This window comes from Stomoxys calcitrans, chromosome 1, assembly GCF_963082655.1.
Source record: "Stomoxys calcitrans chromosome 1, idStoCalc2.1, whole genome shotgun sequence".
NCBI classification, from domain to species: Eukaryota; Metazoa; Arthropoda; class Insecta; order Diptera; family Muscidae; genus Stomoxys; species Stomoxys calcitrans.
The window spans coordinates 137,222,755-137,246,093 of record NC_081552.1 but is presented as its reverse complement, the minus strand read 5'-3'; the positions used below and the strand labels follow the sequence as shown (position 1 = coordinate 137,246,093).

At 42.9% G+C, this 23,339-nt stretch overlaps 1 protein-coding gene across 1 annotated transcript in view; it reads right to left on the bottom strand.

Moving 5' to 3' along the window:
• LOC106088933 (uncharacterized) overlaps nucleotides 1-23,339 on the bottom strand; it is an 80,909-nt gene that overhangs the window by 26,476 nt on the left and 31,094 nt on the right. Inside the window, exon 2 of the mRNA XM_013254648.2 lies at nucleotides 18,176-19,773. Within this exon, the coding sequence (XP_013110102.2) occupies nucleotides 18,176-19,773 (1,598 nt within the window). The remainder of the gene's footprint in view (nucleotides 1-18,175; nucleotides 19,774-23,339) is intronic.

Here is a 23,339-nt window from a genome sequence, read left to right as displayed (position 1 = left end):
GCTGCAAATCTCCTCAACTAATTAGATTTGCTCACATTGAAAATGTATGGGAAACTTCGTTGCAAAACACGCGATTTCCGAAATTTTGCCGCAAATCTATATTAACTCCAAGTGTAAACATGGTTTAAGACTGAATCGTGTTGCATTGTACCACTGCCTTCTATACCTCTTGCTGGCCACAGCGACGTTTCGAGAATACCCAATCTGGTAACTTAGCGGTAAGTCCATTATTGATCTTTGCTTCAGCTGACCAACGTTGATAAACACCTACATAACATTATACTTGACAGGCAAATACACACACATATATATTGTAGCCGTTAAGTAGAGCGGACGTGTTTTTATTTCGCCCCTCAAAGAAAAAAAAAAAACAGCGACGGTGCCAATGAAACAGTCATCGCAGCCGAATCGAGAGATTAGGGCATCGGGATGACGGCAGAAATGAGCGATTACCTTGATTACCTGCAGCAGGCCAAGAAAGCGTTCCGGTGCACGACGACGGAGAAAGAGGAGTATGTACCGGCAGCGCAATCGGGCGAAAGTGCAGAATGCTGGAAGGGATAGAACTGACATTCCAAGCATTTCTACAGAAGATGGAAAAAAATCAGATCTCCCGAAGAGCATAACACTGCTAAAATGCTGAAGACGAAAAAGAGCGAAAAAGAGACGAAAAAGTTTTCAAGTAATCTGAGAAAACCAAGCCAGCCATCCCGCAATGGAGACTCCAGACAGTGTCCTGCGGAGGTAGACAAAGTCGGAACAGTAACGACGGAAGCGCGCACGGCCCCTGAGTCTACATGCAGGAAGGGGAAGATGGTCGCTAAGAATGGTAAAGAGCCACCCTCTTGCGCCAGAGTGGCAAGGAAGACAACAGAGATGAGCTGACTTATGCAGTCATAAATATCGACTGTGCATCCGGTAGGATTACACCAGATCATCGGTCCTACCCATACAAATGATGAACTGCGAGTATAAAGGGGACATCTTAACGCTGCGTTTTGCGTCGGCGGAATGTATTAATACTGTCAAACAGCTCGTCAGAGCTATTCACGCTCCCTGGGAGGGCGCAAAGCTTGACCTAGTGAGAAAGATAGATATACCCCAGCTCACAAAGGCGACGGTCTTCATCAAGGGATGGGGCAGTAAATTTGCGACCGAGCACATTTTGGGATTCTTGGGCAAGCAAAACCAAGGTTTGGTCGCAAAGAAGTGGGAAGTCTTCCACAGGGAGGAAAAGAAGGAAGGAACTCTCCTTGGGAGAATGAATGCAACCCAACGAACAGGGAGCCGATGATGGTACCATCACCATCCCTAGGCAAAGAACCTAAAACGATGACATCAGACAGTGCAGTGACAGGAAAGTCAATGCAGTGTAAAGAACTGGGAGCAGACGATGAGATCATCACCTACTCCCAAGATGCCCATTTACGTCCTCCAGTAAATGGGCACCTTAATTGAGTTAATCCAGATAAACCTCCACCGGAGCGAGACTGCTACACACGCTCTGATGGAGAAAATCAGCAAGGGCAAGATTCATATTGCCTTAATTCAGGAGCCATAGACGACCCGGAAAAAAGTTTCTGGACTGAACCATATCAACTACCAATTATTCTATGCTAACTCCGGTACTCAGCCGAGGACCTGCGTTATTTATCATAAAAATTTGAATTATATATTTTCCCCAGAGTTGTCAACGTCGGATGCAACAGCGGTGAGACAGAGAGACAGTGGAGCATACCTGGCATCACTTTATCTGCTTTTCGACTCTCCGACACCGCCACCCACGTCGGAGCTGCAACGGCTGAGACAGGAAACGAGGTACTAATAGGGTGCGATGCGGACTCTCATTTTGCCCATGAATATTCCACTAAGGAACAGAGGCAAACTTTTCACATATCAATGAGTGCAGTCCGATTCAAGTTTAAGCTCAATGATAAGGGGCCTCCTTTTTATAGCCGAGTCCGAACGGCATGCCGCAGTGCGACACCTCTTTGGACAGAAGTTTTACATGGCATAGTACCTCATAAATGTTGCCAGCATTAGGAGGGGAAAACCACCGCTGAAAATTTTTTCTGATGGTCTCGCCAGGATTCAAACCCAGGCGTTCAGCGTCATAGGCGGACATGCCAACCACTGCGCTACGGTGGCGGTACGTGAGGTAGTACTAACACTAATAAGCGGGGCCAATCCCTGGCAGAGTTCTTGAATACTAACGACATAATAACACTTAATATTGGTAACACCGCTACCTTAGTCAATAGGATTAGGGTGGAGGTATTAGATCAATATGTTTGGAAAATCTTATCGATGAGGTTCAGTATTGGAGGGTCTCCTTCTCAGACCATCGCTACATTATGTTTAGAATAGCACGGCCAACGCCGAATCTTATATTCCGGAATAAGTTTAAAACCAACTGGACAAAATTCAGAAGGCTACTCAGAAGAAGACTTGGGTAAGATAATTTAGATTGTCCAAGCATAGAAGACATTGACGACAATGTCAACAGGATTACGACTGCACTGGTGGGGTCCTTCGAAGATGGTTGTCCTCTTCGAGAATGGAAATCAGCCAAAGAAAAACCCTGGAAGACCGGGGAGATTCGTAATACTGGGAAAGACGTCCGCAGACTTTTTAACGGAGTACGTCGTAAAAAAGTGAAAGTTTACGGAGATGTGCGTTACACACGGCTTAAGGAATTCAATCAGATTCTCAGAGCGGCAAAACATGCAACCTGGAAGCTTTTCTGCGAACAGGCCGATAGCAATAATGACGCCGCCAAGATAAAAAAGTTTCTCTCTAAAACCCATGTCCAAAATGAAACTATAGTAGACGAAGTGGGAGTGAGAGCAGAGTCAACGGAGGACAAGTTGAGGCTTTTGATCAAAACCCATTTTCCAAGGGATACGACGGGACTCACGGAGACACCGGAATCTTGGAATAATAAGGTTTATCATAACGGAATTTATGGTCAAACCATTTAAGTCAGCCGAACCTGATGGAATATTTCCTGCGTTACTACAGAAAGAGGCAGATTATCTAGCGCCTCATCTGGCCAATATTTTCACAGCGTGCCTAGGACTTGTATATACTCCGAAAGCCTGGCAGGAGACAAGGGTGGGGTTTATACCCAAGCCCAGCAAGGCAAGTTATGCGACACCAAAGGCCTACAGACCCATAAGTCTTACGTCCTTTCTACTCAAAACCATGGAACGCATTGTGGACACCATGATAAAGAGTAGGACATCCAGTGAACAGTTCAAATACAAACAGGTCGGTGAAGACTGTCCTGCACGAGGTTGTGCATAAAATAAAAGAATCCTTCGATGCATTAACATCAAGGGGGCGTTAATTAATGTGCGGACCGACACATTGATCCAATCCTTCGACCAATACCGGGTGGTTCTAAGAGACTGGATAAACCATATGCTAAAGAACAGGAGGTATGTGTCTCATGGCGTAAATATAAGGGAGAAAGTGGCACAAGGCACGCCACAGGGGGGCATTTTATCGCCACTCCTAAGACGATTTCGATATCTGACAAGGTCAAATACTTAGGTTTGATCTTGGTCAGCAAACTGAATTGGAATCAGATGTTGGGCACTATGTAGACGGGTCGTAGGCTCGAAATAGGGCCTGAATCCGGGATAGTCCACTGGCTCTACAGGAGTGTGATTAGACCAATACTTACTCACGCCTCAGTAGTTTAGTGGATTGCTATGGAGAAAAAGTGCAACATAAGGACCATAGAACGGGTTCAGAGAACATGTTGTCTTTGCATAGGAGGAGCGATGAAGATCACGCCCACTAGAGCACGGGAGACTATTCTAGATATCCGACCAATTGATATACAGATTAAGTGAGACGCAGCCACTGCGGCTTTGAGACTTAAGGCGTTGGAGAATCGATTGAGGATGGGAGCAGCTCATACCATCGCGGTATAATCGAGGCGACGATAGGAAACCTGGAAGGAAGGGAAGAGGTTTCCGATCGAATAACTGAGGTGAAGTTCGAAGTACAGTGCGAGGCACTGCTGCCATCGGCACAGTCTTGGATTAACGGAACCCTAGTACTGCCATCTGGAAGATCATATTACACGGATGGATCAAAGCTAGAGGACAGAGTGGGCCTGGGGGTTTACATTGAGAACCCAGGGACTTAGATCTGTTTTAAACTGCCTGACCATAATACGGTCCTGCAAGCGGAGATCGGAGCGATCACTGAATGCATGAGGTGGTGTGGTGCTAACGCGAAAACGATGAGAGTGAACATCTTTTCGCCTTCTCTGAGGATAGCAAAATCCGCATCGTTTGGGAACCGGGACATAACGGAGTAAGGGGAAATGAAAGGGCATACGGTTTGGCGGTGAAGGCCAGAGGACTGCAGTCAATAAACTTGGTAAACCCGAAGCCTTGCGGGACGACGCAGTCCGAGTTAAGGGAATGGGCGACGAATGCGCATGCAACATTGTGGAACAGCGAAACAGTCGGTAGGACGGCGAAAATCCTATGGGGCGGTCCAGATCGTGAGAAAACGAGGCTATTACTGAAATGAAGTAAGCAGTAGGTCAGTATAGCTATCGGTATCATAACGGGACACATAGGACTACGAGCTCACTTATGTAAAATCGGTGCGGCATGTGATAGCATTTGTAGGGCATGCGGGGGAGAAGATGAGACTTTAAAGCATTTCCTTTGTTATTGCCCAGCTTTCGCGTCTAACAGATACCGGCACTTAGGTGAAGACACACTGCCAGGCATGAACTAACTTATGGGAGTGGTATTGAAAACAATAAAGGATTTTGTAAGTAGCACGGAATTCCAAACTTAAAATTTTCCTTCTAGAAGTTGTAGTTTTTGGAGCGCACAACAAGCCGATTACTGGCTTAGGTGTTTGTCCATAGAGACATGGGGCGGATTAATACCTGCACCCTCTTTTCAACCTAACCTAACCTACATCTATTGAACAAACATGGGGCGCAGTTAAACAAAACAGTAATAATTATGAATAAAAGAATGACTACAAAGAACAATAAAGAAATTCTAGGGAATGCTAGAAATAATGTGTGATGACGTAATAAGACAACTCATTACAATTTAAAATAGCGGAAATTAAACCAAAGAACCTTAAAACTAATAAAAATCCAATTGTAGCACAGCCGTACCAGTCCTTCATTGGATTGCTGACCATTTTTTTCGATAACGAACTGAATCGAAAAGTGCCCACGAACATCTGTTCCGTAGTCTTCCAAACTGTGTGGCTTGCCACCGAAAATCAAATCAGCAGGTAATTTTAACTCGCTTCCAAATAAAATCTTAGTCCTTGTCTGAGATGTTGAATTGTGTGCGGGTGATTTATATGACAACACTAATGTTGATATTAGCAAATTTCGATATTTTACCGCTTTCCGCCACTTTTTGCACCCACCACCGAAGAACGGAGTTAAAGGGTGATTTTTTTGAGGTTAGGATTTTCATGCATTAGTATTTGACACATGAATGAACACATTTCGAACCGAACACTGATTTTGGTAATAAAATTCAATGATTTGCAAGCGTTGCTCGTTAGTAAGTCTATTCATGATGAAATGTCAAAGCATACTGAGCATCTTTCTCTTTGACACCATGTCTGAAATCCCACGTGATCTGTCAAATACTAATGCATGAAAATCCTAACCTCAAAAAAATCACCCTTTATATTCATTTTGTCATTTCGGTTGCAACTCATCGAAATATCCATTTCCGACCCTATAAAGTATATATATTCTTGATCGTAGTAAAAATCTATGACGTTCTAAGCATTTCTGTCCGTCTGTCTGTTGAAATCACGCTACAGCCTTTAAAAATAGGTATATTGAGCTAAAACTTTACACAGATTCTTTTTTTGTCCATGGACGGGGTAATTTCGAAGAAGGGCTATATCTTGATATAGCCCCTATATTGGCCGATCCGCCGATTTAAGGTCTTAGGCCCAAAAAAGCCACATTTATTATCCCAATTTGTTGAAATTTGGGACAGTGAGTTGTGTTAGGCCACTTGACATCCTTCTTCAATTTTCAATCGACTTTCAATTTGGCTCAGACCGGTTCAGATTTGGATATAGCTGCCATATAGACCGATTTCTCGATTTAAGGTGTTGAATAAATAAAAGGAGCATTTATTGTCCGATGTCGCCAAAATTTGGGACAGTGTGTAGTGTTAGGCCCCTCGACATCATTCTGCAATTTTTCCAGATCGTTTCAGATTTGGATATAGCTGCCATATAGACCGATCTCTCGATTTAAGGTCTTGGGGCCCATAAAAGGCGCATTTATTGTCTGATTTTGCCAAAATTTGGGACAGTGAGTTGTGTTAGCCCTTTCGACATCCTTCTTTAATGTGGTCAAGATCGGTTCAGATTTGGTTATAGTTGTCATATAGACCGATCTCTCGATTTAAGGTTTTAAGCCCATAAAAAGCCCAATTATTGTCCGATGTCGCCGAAATTTGTTGTTGTTGTAGCAGTGTTATAGGAGGCGGCAGCCCTTGCCGATGAAGAACTCTATCGGGTCAATCCGGTACGTACAACCGGCTGCCATGGGATTAAAATTTGTGACAGTGAGTTGTGTTAGTGCCTTCTACATCCTCCTTTAATTTGACCCAGATCAGTCAGGATTTAAATATAGCTGCCATATAGGCCGATCTCTCGATTTAAGTTCTTGGGCCCATAAAAGACGCATTTATTGTCCGATTTCGAAATTTGGGACAGTGAGTTGTGTTAAGCCACTCCACATCCCTTTTCAATTTGACCCAGATCGGTTCAGATTTGGATATAGCTGCCATATAGACGGATCGCTCGATTTAAATACGATTTCCCTGTTCTGGTATCATCTGATTCAATCACAGGCATTTAACTGTTTCATAACCTCCATTCATTGGTTCCCTTCCGATTGGTTCGTCGCTCGAAGTCAGACGTCTAATAGGGATATCTTGACATCATACGATGCTTCATATCCAGGTTAACACCGAAATCAATCTTAAAATCGGCACCAATAACTTCGCCCACAAAATCGGCTACTATAAACTCATATTTAGAAGATCTTTTGATTCAACTCCATAAAAATCTTTCCTTTGACTGTTGCGTGATCCCCCATGGCCGTACGCAATATCACTCCGTTTAACGGTGAAATTTTTCCTTTTACCAAACTAGACCTAATTATAATTTTTGATGCGCCCGTATCCAAGATTAAGATACGCCTGTCGCCGTTGATGTTACCGGATGCAGTCAAATTTGTGTTTTCCCTTTGAACTATGGCTATGGCGATTGTGGGGCAATTATCCATGGAATCAAGATTATGCACTGCTGAACTAGCTCCGTTCAGTTTAAAAGGGGAATTTTGCCCATCTGGATCTCTTGCGCTTCGCTCTACATTGCAGAATTGGCCCCTCGGCTAAACAGAAGAAAGGGGGATTGGGATAAATTTCGGCACACATTCTGCACGACTACCCCTTCTATACCAGGAAAGGAAGTGAAAACTGGGGAGGATATAGACACAATAATCAAGCGGATCACAAAGACCCTTAATGATTCGCCTAGTGCCAAGCCAAGGGACAAACATCGACCGCCATGGTGGACCCCGGAACCCGTTGGTCCAAGGAAGGACTGCAGAAAACTCTTCAACAGAACGAAAGCCAAAAGAGCACCACGCGATTGGGACATCTATAACGCAGAGCTATATTTAAGGACGAGCTGAGAATGGCTCTGAACCAATCCTAGATAGAATTCTGCAGCCCCGTGGAGAATATATTTGAGCCCCCAAGGCTACGGAGGATCCCATTACGGTGGGATATATTTAGAAGTCAGAAATGGACAATGTCTAGTGGGGAAACATGGACAATGTCTAGTGAGGAAACACTAGAACTACTCGTTGACACACATCTCCCGGTAAATTCTGCAACGGACAACGTGGCGCCAGAAGGATTCTCACTGAAATGCATAAGTCACCTGGCCCTGATGATGTATCACCGGTTGAATTACAAGCTGTGTCCGATAGACTGGCTCCCTGGCTAAGGGAGATATACTCAGCTTGTATCAACATCTCCTATATACCTGTGGGATGGAGGAACATAAAGGCAAAATATTTTCGTCCATTAGTCTGTCATCCTCCATTCTGAAGACTTTTGAGAGGTTGATAAAAACATATCTTAGGGCAAAGATCCCTGGAAATCGCCTGTCTCGGCAATAGCATGCATTTAGTAAGGGCAAGTCCACTGAACCAGCCCTTTACGACCTAGTCGGCTGCATAGGAAGTATGTCAAGGAATATACAATGGTAGTATATCTTGACCTTGAAGGTGCTTTCAATAATGTAAAACCGACGTCAATCATGAAGGAATTGGAGTTTCTAGGCATCAACACTACCATAACTTAGTTTGTTACAAACTTACTTACTAAAAGATGCATTACGGCAGGCTTGGGATCTGTAGATCTAAAAAGATGGGTCAATAGAGGAACAACTCAAGGAGTTGTACTGTCTCCTCTACTTTGGAACATAATCATTAACAATATATAATTGTCTTTGGAAGAAAAGTGGACGTGTATGCTAATGACGTGACTAATGCAGCTAAGCGAAAGTTACCCACAGCAAAGTGTGCTACCGATGGTGGTGTAGGCGTAAATCCGTGCAAGACAGAAGCAGTTCTTTTTAGCAGGAGCTACTAGTTACCTACATTGGCACCTGTTTCCCTGGAGTTTTTTCCTGGGCAGGAAATTGAACTTCAAATCCAACATTTTAGAAAGGGAAAGAAAGGTCATTCTCGACCTATACACCTGCAAGAGAATCATTGACAAAAGTTGGGATTTTAAATCGCGTGTCATTCACTGGGTATATACTGCAGTTTTCACACATATAATTCTATATGGTGTTGTGGTCTGCTGGACGGCGCTTCAAAAGTCCACATACTGTTCAATACTAAACCGGATCCAGAGGATGGCTTGTTTGTACATCACAGCCGCACTGAGGATGGCACCATCTGATGCACTGAATTAAATGCTACACCTAATCCCTCTGGAATTTTGGCTAGACAAATTGCAGTGACCACCGCTGTGAGACTAAGGGAACGTACTCTTTGGTAATGTGGCGGCTACGGACACTGTGTTATACTTGATACAATGTCCGGTGTTCTAGATAGTGTGGATTACACCCTGCCTGAGCTGCTTTTTGATAAAAAAAAGTAATGTACCACTGTTCCTGATAGAATCGATTGGAACTATGATATCCCTGGTAAAAGGAGTTACATAGAATTCTACACGGACGGTTCCAAACTAGACGAGAAGTAGGTTTTGAGATGTACTCCCAACTGGTCATATCGAAAAGGTTGCCCGACCACTGCAGTGTGTATCAAACGGAGATCCTTGCAATCAAAGAAGTAGTGGAATGGCTAAGATATAATGTCATAACGACCATTCGCCTTAATATCTTCTCAGACAGCCAGGCAGCCATTAAATCCCTGGAGAACGTATTTCTGAATTCAAAAACCGCCCTAGACTGTCGCATATCTCTCATCGAGAAGGCTCAAGAGTTAAATATTCATCTGTTCTGGGTGCCGGGTCACAGAGATATCTCAGGGAATTGTAAAGCGGATGAGCTTGCAAGGCTAGACTAACTTACAAATTCTAGGGTTACTAGAATCTGTGGGTATGCCTCTAGCGACATGTAATCTAAGTCCTCAGGATCAGGCCATAAGGGCAAAGAATGATAGATGGTCACAATGGGGGGCTGTGAGCAATCCAACATTATGTGGCCTAATCCAGACTTAAAAAGGTCTACCGCTTTGCTGTCACTGGCTGGAACAGACGTTGCAGTCTTTGTGTCCGTCATGACAGGCCACTGTCTGATCGAAAAACATGCTGAGAGACTGAAGGCTGCCAGTTACGACTTTTGCCCAAAAATCTTTTTGAGAACTTGTCCGATTTAGCGGATGAAAAAATTCGCAAATTGTTGGGCTTTTTAAAGCGATCTGGATGGTTCAACGGTAGGAACAACAAGGCATCTTCCTTCTCCTGTTCCGTTGGTGTCAGGATGGACGAAATCCTCCAAGTGAGTCTGATGGCAGACTGCCACATTAACCTGCCTACTATGTAATTATTATATTATTGTAAGATCATCAGAGAAGAAGATTGTAAGAAAATTTATTGAAGCAATGCAATTAATTAATGTTACTTGTGTATTTTATTAAATCTGAAAAAATTATTATAAATGTAATTAAAAGTAGAAATTTTTAGACGCAAAACTCTTGTTTTGTTTCAAATTGCATTTTCAGGTTCCGTACTGATCAACAGCAATTACTATTCAGCCATGTTGCTAATAAGTTCGAACATTTCATAGCACGAGCATACTCACACTGATAATGTTGATAGAGGTAAATTATTCTCATAGGTGTTATCTAGTGCTAGGTATAAAAAAGCCATCCAATATTGGATGAAAATCAATCAATACAGAACCTCAAGAAGACAATTAGTTTTTTTAATTACTCTTCAGTTAGCTGACACTTCCCTCAAATGTGCTAATTGCCAAAGCAGCAGCTGCTCGCTTTATACCCACCGGTCGAATACCCGAAGTACTGTTGTTGTTGTAGCAGTTTGTTGTGTTCTATCTTTCGTCTGCATGATTCTGTTGAGTGGCAAGACCCAGGAACTAAGATGGGGTGCGTCCACAGGGATCTGGGTCTGAGTCGAGTGGGTCTGCCCGGGCAGTTAAACAGGTGACGTGTATCGTGCGGTCCCTGGTTATAATCGGGACATACATCCTGCACGTCGGCATCAATCCTTGCTCTGTAGGAGTTTAGGCGGCTGTATCTGCCAGAACTACTCTGGTTTGCCGGGGGAGGTCGATTTCTTCAGGTGCAATGGGTGGCGGCCGTTCTCCAAGGACTACAATTAACGCATGTGCATGAATGTTTTCTAGACCTGCATGATATGTCGCTTGATCTAAAGGTTCTCTCTTATAGCGCTGAACCTCACGCTCTAGATCATATAGATCTACCTTAAGGCTTCTGGGCGGTGGATATCTATCCACAAGATGATGATTTGGATGGTCTCTGCGATAACAGCCCAAAAGGTATTGCTTAGACAGCATGTAGTTATGTCTTCGAACTGGTAGGATCTTTGTCTCCTGATGGAGGTGGTCCACATGAGAACTGAGGAGACAGCCCGTCGCAATTCGGAGGGCGGCATTCTGACAGATCTGAATATTATTCCACTGCGTATCACAAAGTTGACGAGACCACACTGGCGCTGCATAACTTACCACAGACCGGCCAATTGCTTTGCACGTGGTCAACAAGGTTTCTTTGTCTGCACCCCAAGTGCTATCAGCAAGTGACTTGAGGACCTTGTTTCTACTTTTGACTTTATTGCAGATTGCTGTGGCATGTGGGGAGAATGTGTAAGAGCTGTCAAATGTGACACCAAGTATTTTGGGATACTTGAAAGTCGGAATCATTTCTTCATCGACCATCACAGTCAGCTCAGTATTCACTTCACGCGTATTTGTAGTGAACAATGTGGCTGAAGATTTGGTGGCGGATATCTTCATATTTCTTGCAGCGAAATATGAGGAAAGTTCGTTGAGGTAGACGTTCAACCTATCGCGGATGTCATCAATGGGTGGGGGGCCTGATGCCATGATCGTACAATCGTCCGCATATGATACGATCTCTATGCCGTCTGGAGGAGGTGGAATATGGAGGATAGGTAGGGGTTAAACAGTGCCGGAGGTATCATACCACCTTCGGGAACTCCCTGTTTCACTCTACGGTGCTTCGACTTCTTATCCCTAAATTCCACAAATGACTGGCGACCATACAGATAATTCGCAACACATCGTTTCAGGCCTGGCTGGAGGGACGTGTTGGCGATGACCACAAATAATTTGGCATGGCTGACTGTGTCGAATGCCGTGCCACGAGGACCGTCCTATCACATGGCCTGGGCTGATTAAAGTCACGGCAAATATGTGCGGTGATGGCATGCAAAGCTGTTGTTGTGCTGTGCAGTCTTCGAAATCCATGTTGATGCTCGGCGAATGGAAATTCTTCTAGGAGGCTCGGGAGGAGTAATACCTCAAGCGTCTTTGCCACTGGTGAGAGAAGGGAGATCGGTCTGTACGACTCCCTCAAACTCGGGTGTTTTCCAGGCTTCAGTAGCGGGATCACTCTTGCCCATTTTCAAGACATCAGCAACTATAAGAGTGTTCAAAGACAGGTTGAGGACAGTGGTAAGGTACTCAACTCCTGGTGAATCCAGATTATTGAACATCAATGTAGAGATTCCTTCGGGGCCCAACGCCTTAGATGATTTGGCGCCACGGATGACATTCGTAGCTTCGCCCACGGTAAATTGTGATGGCTGTTCATCGGCTCGGAGACCACGAATACGGCAAATGGCCCTTCTCCTTGCCCTGTCTCTCTCAGGATGCACAATAAATTGACGGTTTAACAACCTAGCGCATCTCTTCGGATCAGTCACGGTTATTTCGCAAAAAGTGACTGAGGTTCTGTCATCCCGTCTACCGGGGTTCGAGAGTGACTTAACAGTAGACCACAGTTTGCCTAAACCGATGCCTAAGTTACATTGCTCCAAGTGTTCCAGCCACAAATTCCGCTTATGTTCGTTGACTACCCTGTTTATTTCCAGATTCAGCACGCTGATTCTGGGGTTAGTAGGGTTCATACAACGAATCCCACCACGCTCGTCTGCGATTACCACTGCCTGCGGCAGGATATTGGGCCGCACTTGGGGTATTCGACCGAAGCGAGCGGCTGCTGCGTTAATGATGTTTCGGAATTTCCTCTCGGACACTTGCACATTAGAGGGGGGTGTCAGTTCACTGAAAAGGCGATTGGTATACTCTCTGAAGCCGATCCAATCGGATGACGGCTTGCCGGGATACGTCACTCAGGAGATCAGGGGATGCAATGGAAATTTCTGGCGAGCTGCTGCACCTCCTCGTAATCCTAGTGGGGCCTTCAATCTTTTCCGCCAAAGCTATGCCACGCTGGTCGTTAGCTAGGGGAGGGTGCCATGAAGTGTGATGCGCATTAAAATCCCCTAGAACCAGACGATTATGACCAGATAGTAACCTACTTATGTCGGGGTTGTAAGCTTGGCCATTAATCGGGACACAGCTACCAATTGGCGGAATGTACACGTTGTATAGCTCTATCTCGGCAGTACCGGACCTGACTGCTATCCCCATGCACTCCATGTAGAGGTCACTAGCACCAGGCGCAGGCGAAATGGGTGTTTATTGCACGGAATGATCTATCACGAAGGCCAATCCCCCACCTCCATTCCTTGAGCGAACCTTAAGTAGCACATTGTATCCGTGACAACTGTGCAAGCTGCAGGTGTTGGTCAGCTTTGTCTCCTGGATCGCTGCGACCAATATGCTCTTCCGACTCATAAAGTCCACGATCTCATCGATCTTGCTACGCAGTCCGTTGCAGTTTAACTGCAAGAACGATACACTTCCCGGCACTGGCCTGGCAATATTCGGGATAGGATGCTGCCGTTGCGTAAATTTCCGTAGGGAGAGGTCGAGGGGGTCACATAGTCCGACGACGACGACGCTGTGACCCACTGCTGGCTATGTTCGCACAGCACATTGCGACATATCCAGTATAACTATACTCCCGTAGTGAAGTGAGGCCAGAGCAAGATCGGAAATGTACCCACTCCGGTACCGGCTACACCTCACCGACACCGACCGATGATGGAGGCGGTTCTGGTAAACCAAACAAAACCAGGATCCGAGGTGGGAAGAAGGCCCTCCGGGATGTGCCTCTCCCATGACGAAAAAGACGAACAAGTACACTGAAGTGGCAGTGCAGTACTGCCGATGAGGGTTCCATCGGTTCAATCCGGTGCGTACAACTGGCTACCATGGGATTGACCCGAAGTACTCGCAAGCGAGCGTGATGTGATTCGTTGCACGGGCCTCACTAACTACGTAACTGCGAATGAACCGAATAAATGCGCCTGGTTACCGCCAATTATCCCGAGAGTGACAAGGCTAGAAGTAGAGCCATTCGTCGTATTCGTGGTCTCCGAGCCGATGGACAGCCAACACAATTTACCGTGGACGAAGTTACAAAAGTAATCCTTGCGCCAAGGCTTTGGGCCCCGATAGAATCTCTACACTGGTGTTGAAGAATCTGGATCTAAGTGGAGTCGAATATATTACAAATGTCCTCAATCTGACTGATTGATCATGCTACTGAAGTCTGGAAAGGACCCGAGTAAGGTGGAGTCGTACAGACCATTTCTCTCACCGGTGGACACGACGCTTGAGGCACTACTCCTCCCAAACCTCTTTGGAGAATTCATCGAACATCAACATAGATTTAGAAAACTGCATATCACAACAACTGCTTTACATGACATCATCGCACACATTTGCCGTGGCTTCAATCAGCCCAGGCCATGTGATAGGACGATCCTCGTGAAACTAGACCTATCGAAAGCATTGGCACGGTCAACCATGCCAAACTACTATGTGATGACAAGGCGCAGATATCCCCCCAAGGCGGGTGATATCTCCGGCACTGTTTAACCTCTACCTACCTCTATTCCACCCCCTCCAGACGGCATAGAGATCGTATCATATGCGGACGATTATACGATCTTGTATATGATGCCGCCCTCCGAACTGCGAGGGCTGTCTCCTCAGTTCTCATGAGGACCACCTCCATCAGGAGACAAAGATCCTACCAGTGCGAAGACATGACTACATGCTGTCTAAGCAATACCGTTTGGGCTGTTATCGCAGAGACCATCTAAGTCATCATCTTGTGGATAGATACCCACCGCCTCAACTCTTACAGAGCAAGGATTAATTCCGACGTGCAAGATGTATGTCACGATTGTAACCAGGGACCGCACGATTTACGTCACCTGTTTAACTGCCCAGCCAGACTCCCTCGACTCAGACCCAGATCCCTCTGGACCCACCCCATCTAAGTAGCAAATTTCCTGGATCTGGAAACTCAACAGAATCAAGCAGACGAATGATAGAACACAACAAACTGCTATAACAATAACAACAACCACTATGGGACGCGTCTCGTCTTTGGTTTAAAGACTTCTCAACCATATTAGGTGTGATGGATTCAAGGGCCGTAAGTTGGTATGTTTATTTGAATCGTATTTATTGCGAAAACGCTTCTAGGATACAAATACCACATTAACCACGCTCGACAACCCTGTCTATTAGCTCTACTTTTCCCAATCCATGTGTTTTCGTGTATTGACAGATTTTTGTATGCGACAATTACACTACTTCCGTGGAGCAGATGATTCTGTGCATCTGTTGGAAATTGTATTGATGGCTTCGAACGCTTGACAACGGCAACTGCTCTCGCTGTTGCTCCCTGTGCCCAGGTTCCAATCCCGGCGAGCTCTGCCGAATTTTTTCATTTTCAAGTTTTTTGCCTATCAGGGTGAACTCAATGATCGGAGATTTCCTTTGCAAATGGAAAGGAAAGCCAAAATTCGCAACACACACCAACCACTATGGGATGCATTTCGTCTTTGTTTAGAAGACTTTTCAACCATATTAGGTGTGATGGCTCAAGGGCCGTGCGTTAGTATGTTGTGTTTGAATTGTGTTTATTGCGAAAACGCCTTTATAATACCACATTAACCAGGCATATTAACCTATTTTTACGATAAGTATCTCATTTTGTTTATAGGTTATGTTACTTTTCGTGAAAGTAGTAAGATTTGACACATTTTTCCGTTTCGAAATTGTATGATTTAAAAAAAAAATATATATAATTTCAAGTGGTTTGTGTATGACTTTATAATATTTAAATGGAATAAACGTTATTAGTGCAACAGGAAACAATTTTTAGGAAAAAGTCATCACCCTTGTGTATATATTTAAGTTACATATAGATCCTAAAGAAGGCATAATTGACAAGAAAATTTGATAAGTATCAAATACATGTGATCGATTGAATTGCACGCATGGCAATCAATGTAATTGTCAAATAATAGAGAATAATGATGTTAAAAATAGATTTGGAAATTAAATTTCATGAATGACATATTCAGCTCAATTTTGAAAATTCCCTGGGATTAAACTCCCAAGGAATAATTTTCTCCCTCGAATAAAATCCTCCTATTCTGATTGAATGGGGAGAGGAAATGTTTGGGAGAGGGAATTTCGAATTCTCGAAAACAGCTGTTTTATTTTAGCTAAACATTTGATGGTTATTTTTTGGAAAAAAGAACATAAAATGGAAAAATAAGCAAAAATAAGTTATAACGGTGGCAAAAAAAGTTTACAAACATGTTTAGTGTTGCCTTTGTAATGTTTGCTTTAATTTTTGTATATGAAAAATGCGCAATTATGGCCTACAACTTGTCACCATATTTCTGTGTTGTGATAACACCTTTCCGTCTTCATCCAACAATCGTTGGCTAAATTATATGCTTCCAGAGTGGTCTGGTAGACCGATTATTTGTGGCGTGTTGTCCCTGGTTGCATGCGGGGCACACATCCTGCATGTTGGCGTTTTCCTTTGTCAAAAGGAGTTAAGGTGGCTGAATCGTATGAATGCTGTGGTGGTCTACCTAATACGACGTTTTATCTAAAGGCCTACTTTTATGGAACTACAACTTAAAGATCTAATCGACGTTATGGACTTATGGATTTATTCTTACTCCTGTGGAGTAAATGCTGCAAACTGCGGTGCCAAGTATCTTTCAATAATTGTCCACTAACATTCCATTAAGGAACAGGCAGAAGACTTCTTGCACATCATCGAGTGCCGCCCGATTCTACTTTAAACTCAATGATAAGGGACCTCCATTAAGTATCTGACTCGGAACGGAGTGCCAATGAAATTGAAAAACTTTTATGGTGGGTACAAGACATATTTGAAAATTAATTTTCATATAATTTAAATTGTTCGTAAGTAATAAAAAAAAAAAAACAAAAATAAAAATAAATCACAATTTTTTATCCTAGCCCCCTTTCATTTGTTTGGGGGAATTTTTCCCAAGTTTTATCGCCTCATTCTCCCTTTTATATCGATTCAGAATAGCTACTTTTTTCCCTGGGAGAGATTTCCCTTTTTCGAAGTTTGTTTAGAATAAGGGAAAGGGGATTAGGGAAAAAACTCCCAATAAATTGTTATTCAGAATAGGGGAAAATGGAGTAGGGAATAAACTCCCAGGGAATTTCTATTCAGAATAGGGCTGATTGACTTGCGAATTGCATAGAATGTTGTTTAGGTATCACAAAAATGAGCTGCATAGCCGGGAGCAAAAGCGATGGACCGGAACGGAAGGAACGTATACCAATTGCTGCTATGTCTGTGCCCAAGGATCTGTTGATCAGACAATTTCTTTTCAGTAACTTTTCAATAATCATATCCTTCCTCTTAACATAATTCTCATTGTGATTAGATCGGAGAAAAAAAAAACACAACTCAAGTAAAAAAGAAAACCCTTTTTTCTAGCATATCAAAATATTCTCCAAAGATGTTCGCCAGAAAATTATACTATATACTTCCTAATACGCAAAATCCACAACTTTATATAAACGCCGGAAATGAGTAAAACTGAAAACACAACACAACTTAAAAACTGCAATCAAAAGACTGGTTTATCGTTTAACCTGATAAAGCTCTGAGGTTATACACCGAATTAGGCCATACATAGCGGAGTTCGTGAGAGCCATATCAGAAGTCTTTGCGCAAAAACGGAGAATAAATGCGTCCTCTGGAGCCTCAATAAATTAAGTCGGGAGATCGCTTTATTTGGGAGCTATATCAGGTTAAAGACCGATTTGGACCACATTTCACTTATTCTATTTTACACTCAAATATTACTCTGTGCAAAATTTTAAAGCTCTATGTTAACTCTAACTATTCTTGTCCAACTAATGTATGGACATCACTTTGAGAAGTTTTTCTATGATTTAATAATGACTCCCAAATTTCGCCAGCATTAGGAGGGGCTAATAACCACCCAATACATTTTTTTTTTCTTATGTTCCCGACAGAATTCGAACAGGCGTTCAGCGTAATATGCAGACATGCTACCGTTGGCCTCCGCTTTATACATAGATCGTTGTAGTAAAAAAAATTGCTGTATTGTAATTTGAAATACGAAACTGGGTGTTTATTTACCTTTATTTTTTCCCATTTATCATCAACGTCTTGAAGCCAACTTAGAAGTAAACGTCCATTGAACCTGGACCGTGCGTTTCTTTCTTTATCCTCTTGTTCATTCGATAAAATATTGTAAACTTCATCATCTTTCATATATGAACACACAGAAAATGACAACGACTGGCAAGCCATATTTCTTGCTGCTTTGGAGTGGATTCTAATTATTTCTTGTTCTACGTTTAAACACAGTTTTTCCTTCTCCACAAGATGGCGGCGGTGTAGTTCCACACGATCTCTTTCTTGAATAAGATATATATCCTTCATTTGAGTAGAAATTGTTTTTGGCAAATTAGAAACCGGTATATTTTGATTCGATTGTAAAAGGTAATTTCTTGTATTAGATAAATACTCATTAAATCCCTGTGGTGCCCTTGGTTTGACGGGTAGTACGTTTCTCCACTTTTTTTCTACTTGTTTTCTTATGTTCATATACATTTGAAAACAATTAGTAAAAGGTAAATCGTGAGGATGCGAATCTGAGCATAACACAATATCTGAGCTTCCAGTTGTTGATTTTACTTCCTCCGTCTTTGCTCTTATTTTCCGTTTTCTAGGATGTAGCTCCACGTTGTTAGTTAAAACATCTTTCGATGATGAAGTCGATGAAGTAGACGGGCTTGGAATATTTGATATACCATCGGGCTCATAAGAAATGTTTTGATGAGGAGGACTCCCACTACTATTTACATATGCCATTTTGCCCTCCACTGGATCATTAGCAGATGATGAGGCTGGCGATGGAGAGTTGCTAGAGATTTGCGGAGAGGAATTGTTAGAATTTCTATCATTAGTCGTCAGACCAACTCTGTGAGCACTTCTCAGCACTCGTAGATTTTTCTCCTCGTTTAACAGTTTACAACTTTTATCATCTGTTAAACACGTATGATTTATTTTTATTGGACTATCATGAGGGCTGGTATTTGGTACTGACAAATCTCTGTCGCTGGATTCTGTATTAGAACTCACTACATATGGCAAAGCAGCGTTTCTTGTAGTATTTAGTTTACCCGCTCTCGATCCTCCGCCTTCTGCATCAATAGTACAATTTTGTTGAGGAATAACAATCTTCAATGGAGGAACCTTAAGACCGCCACTGCACAAAGAGTCGTTCTTTGAATCTTCATCATCTATGTCTGCGTCTTGAGGCTTGGACTTAAACCCATCTTCTTTTTCACACACGTTGGTTGTTTTGCTCATTACCAAAGATGTTTTCGTGCTATTTATTTGTTTAAAATTTTTATCCAACCGATTTGGAAAACGTAAAGTCGAATTGACTGTTTTGGTGTCTTTACCCGTGTCTAAATCCTTCCTTCTTTTCTTTTTTATATCTTCTGCATCGTCGCAATCTTCCTCATCAATATCAGAATAGTTTCTTTTCATTACATTAGACGATGAAGTCTCAGGTGCAGGAATAAGGTCAAAATTAGAATCCTTCTTTGTCTCAAAGCTTGCATCCTCCAGTTTGTCCTTTAAATCGAATTTTTCAACAATTTGGAATTCATTTGCATCTTCTTCCTTTTTATACTCTTTACATTTTTGGGAAACGCGCGTATTATCTGGAAAAAATATATGTATGTATATGAGTGTAGTAACGGAAATAACTTTATTTTGCAAAAATAAAAAATGTCGGTGATCACGATCTAAATGAAATCTATCCGGTGTAGCGACCAGGGCTGCGGGATAGAGCAATTTCGACGCAATTCCGAGAAAATTGTTCAACTCCGAGCACTTAAAAATGCTGGTTTTTTATACCCACGCCATAGAATGTGGGTAAACTAATCTCGCCATTTCGTTTCTAACACTCCGAAATACAGCCGAACTTCTCTAAAATGTAGCAGTTGGGGACCGACGAAATACTATGTCATAGAGAAACTGACTAAATTAGGTTCAGACTTGGTGCATAAATTGTACTGTACAGTGCCATCTACAGGCAATCGATGAACTAAACTTTGGATATTTGAATTGCGCTAGTTGAATTATTCGTGTCTTTGGAGAAGGTTGATTTCCGCCAATGGTTTGTGGACTAAGAATTCCGGAATTTAAACCTCTCAAGGGTAGGGGGAATGGGAGACACAGAGCCTGTATTCTTGCAAAGGGTAGTCTAAATGTTTTTCTTCTCCCGTTGCTTCCTTATATATAGCACACGATTCAGAGATGCCGCCTTCAAACCTTAAGGCGCTGGTTGAAGCTGCTTCTGTAGGAAAGAAAAGCCTCATTGTAGGAAGTGATGCTAATGCACTTCATCAGATATGGGGAAGTTCGGATGTCAACGAAAGGGGTGAGCTGCTTATTGAATATATTATGAGTTGCAATCTGGCGATTTGTAATAAAGGGGATAAACCGACCTTTATTACCAGGAACAGGCAGGAGGTAGTAGATATTACCTTTGTATCGGAAGATATAAGTGGAAGAATATGCGACTGGAAAGTGTTGGATGACCACAGCTTCTCTGATCATCGTTATATTGGTTTTAGCCTTGGAGAAAAAACTGAAGTAGTGGTCCCTCGGCTAAACAGGAGAAAGGCGGATTGGGATAAATTTCGGCACAAATTATGCACTACTATCCCTTCTAGACTAGAGGAAGTGGAGACTACGGAGGATATAGACATAGTGGTCAAGCGGATCACGAAGTCCCTGAATGACTCGCTTGCGTCAGCATGCCCTAGTGCCAAGCCAAGGAGCAAACAGCGACCACCATGGTGGACCCCAAAGCTGGTTGGTCTAAGGAAAGACTTCAGAAAATTTTCAACAGAGGAAAGGCCACAATAGCACTACACGATTGGGACATCTATCAGGCTGAGCTAAAAAAATAAAAGGGCGAGCTTAGAAAGGCTCAGAACAAATCAAATGGGTAGAATTCTGCAGCTCTGTGAAGGATACATCTGAGGCATCTAGGCTAAGGAAGATTCTGTCCTCGAAACTTACTACGGTGGGGTATATCCAGAAGTCCGAGAATGTATGGACAATGTCTAGTGAGGAAACACAAGAACTACTCGTTGATACATTTTTCCCGGACAATGTGTCGCCAGAAGAGGTTGTCACTGGTATGCTTTCGTCGGAGGCTATTAGGGAAATTGTGTCTGAGCCGAAAATCCTTTGGGCGATAAAAAGTTTCGACTCCTTCAAGTCGCCAGGCCCTGATGATGTTACACCGATTGAGTTATACGCTGTGTCTGATAGACTGGTTCCCTGGATTAGGGAGATATACTCTGCTTGTATCAGAATGTCATATATACCTGTGGGTGGGCGAAGGTAATTTTCATTCGGAAAGCAGGAAAACCCTACCACACGAAGACAAAAGATTTCGTCCAGACTCTTGAGAGGTTAATAGAAACACATCTTAGGGCAAAGATCCCGGCTACATAGAGGGTTCTCTCGCTTTCAAGGAGTATACAATGGTAGCATTTCTTGACATTGAAGGTGCTTTCAATAATGTAAAACCGACGTCAATCAAGGAGTTGGAGTTTCTAGGCATCAACTCTACCGTAAGAAAGTTTATTAAAAACTTAAACCTAACATGTGCACTTCAAATAACAACAAATACTGGTTAGTTGTTCTGATTTCTTTGTTTGAAATGGCTAAAAATGTTGAAAGTGAAAACTACGCACTGCCTGGCAAACCAAAGGTCGAAGTTTTGTGTGTAGCATTGTGGCCGACATTATTAAATCTGACGGCCCAGGTAGTACATAGCGCATGCCCTACACATGCTATCACTTGCCGCAACGATTTTACATAAGTGAGCTCAGTAGTTAAATCTAGTTAAATTAATGAAATTAAATTTCTAATGTTAGCATTAAGCCATGGCTAGGTTAGGTTTAAGTGGCAGTCTTTCATCAGACTCAGAAGGAATATGCATTCAAGTTCTTACCGTTGAACCATCCAGACCGCTTTAAAAAGCCCAACAACTTGCGAATGTTCACATCCGCTAAATCAGACAGGTTCTCAAAAAAATGAGAATCTAAAGTGGAACTCCGTTTGACTGCTAGTGAGGGACACACACACAGAAGGTATTTTATAGTCTTTACTTCTTCGATGTCTTCACAGATTCTGTAAAAGTCGTTTTTGGCAACCTTCAGTCTGTCGATTAGACAGTGACCTGCCATGACGGACACAATGACTGAGACGTCTGTTCTAGCTAATGATAGCAAAGCGGTAGACCTCTTCAAGTCAAGATTAGGCCATATAGTTTTGGAATGCTCACAGCCCCCTCTTTGCCTGTTCCTGAAAAATTAAGTTACAGGTCGCTAGAGGCATACCCACAGCTTCCAGTATCCCGCCACACGACCAAAGAGATAGCTCTCTTAGCCTCACGGCGGTGATCGCTGCAATTTGTCTAGTCACAGTGTCCAGAGGCATTAGATGTAAAGGGTGATTTTTTTGAGGTTAGGATTTTCATGCATTAGTATTTGACAGATCACGTGGGATTTCAGACATGGTGTCAAAGAGAAAGATGCTCAGTATGCTTTGACATTTCATCATGAATAGACTTACTAACGAGCAACGCTTGCAAATCATTGAATTTTATTACCAAAATCAGTGTTCGGTTCGAAATGTGTTCATTCACCGTAACGTTGCGTCCAACAGCATCTTTGAAAAAATACGGTCCAATGATTCCACCAGCGTACAAACCACACCAAACAGTGCATTTTTCGGGATGCATGGGCAGTTCTTGAACGGCTTCTGGTTGCTCTTCACTCCAAATGCGGCAATTTTGCTTATTTACGTAGCCATTCAACCAGAAATGAGCCTCATCGCTGAACAAAATTTGTCGATAAAAAAGCGGATTTTCTGCCAACTTTTCTAGGGCCCATTCACTGAAAATGATTTGCAAGCGTTGCTCGTTAGTAAGTCTATTCATGATGAAATGTCAAAGCATACTGAGCATCTTTCTCTTTGACACCATGTCTGAAATCCCACGTGATCTGTCAAATACTAATGCATGAAAATCCTAACCTCAAAAAAATCACCCTTTAGCATTAAATTCAGTGCATCAGAAGGTGTCGTCCTCGGTGCGGCTGGACGAGGACGGTTGAGTATTGAATAGTAGGTAGATTTTGAAGCGCCGTCTACCAGACCACAACAAAATACAGCATTATAGGACTGACAACTGCAGTATATGTAA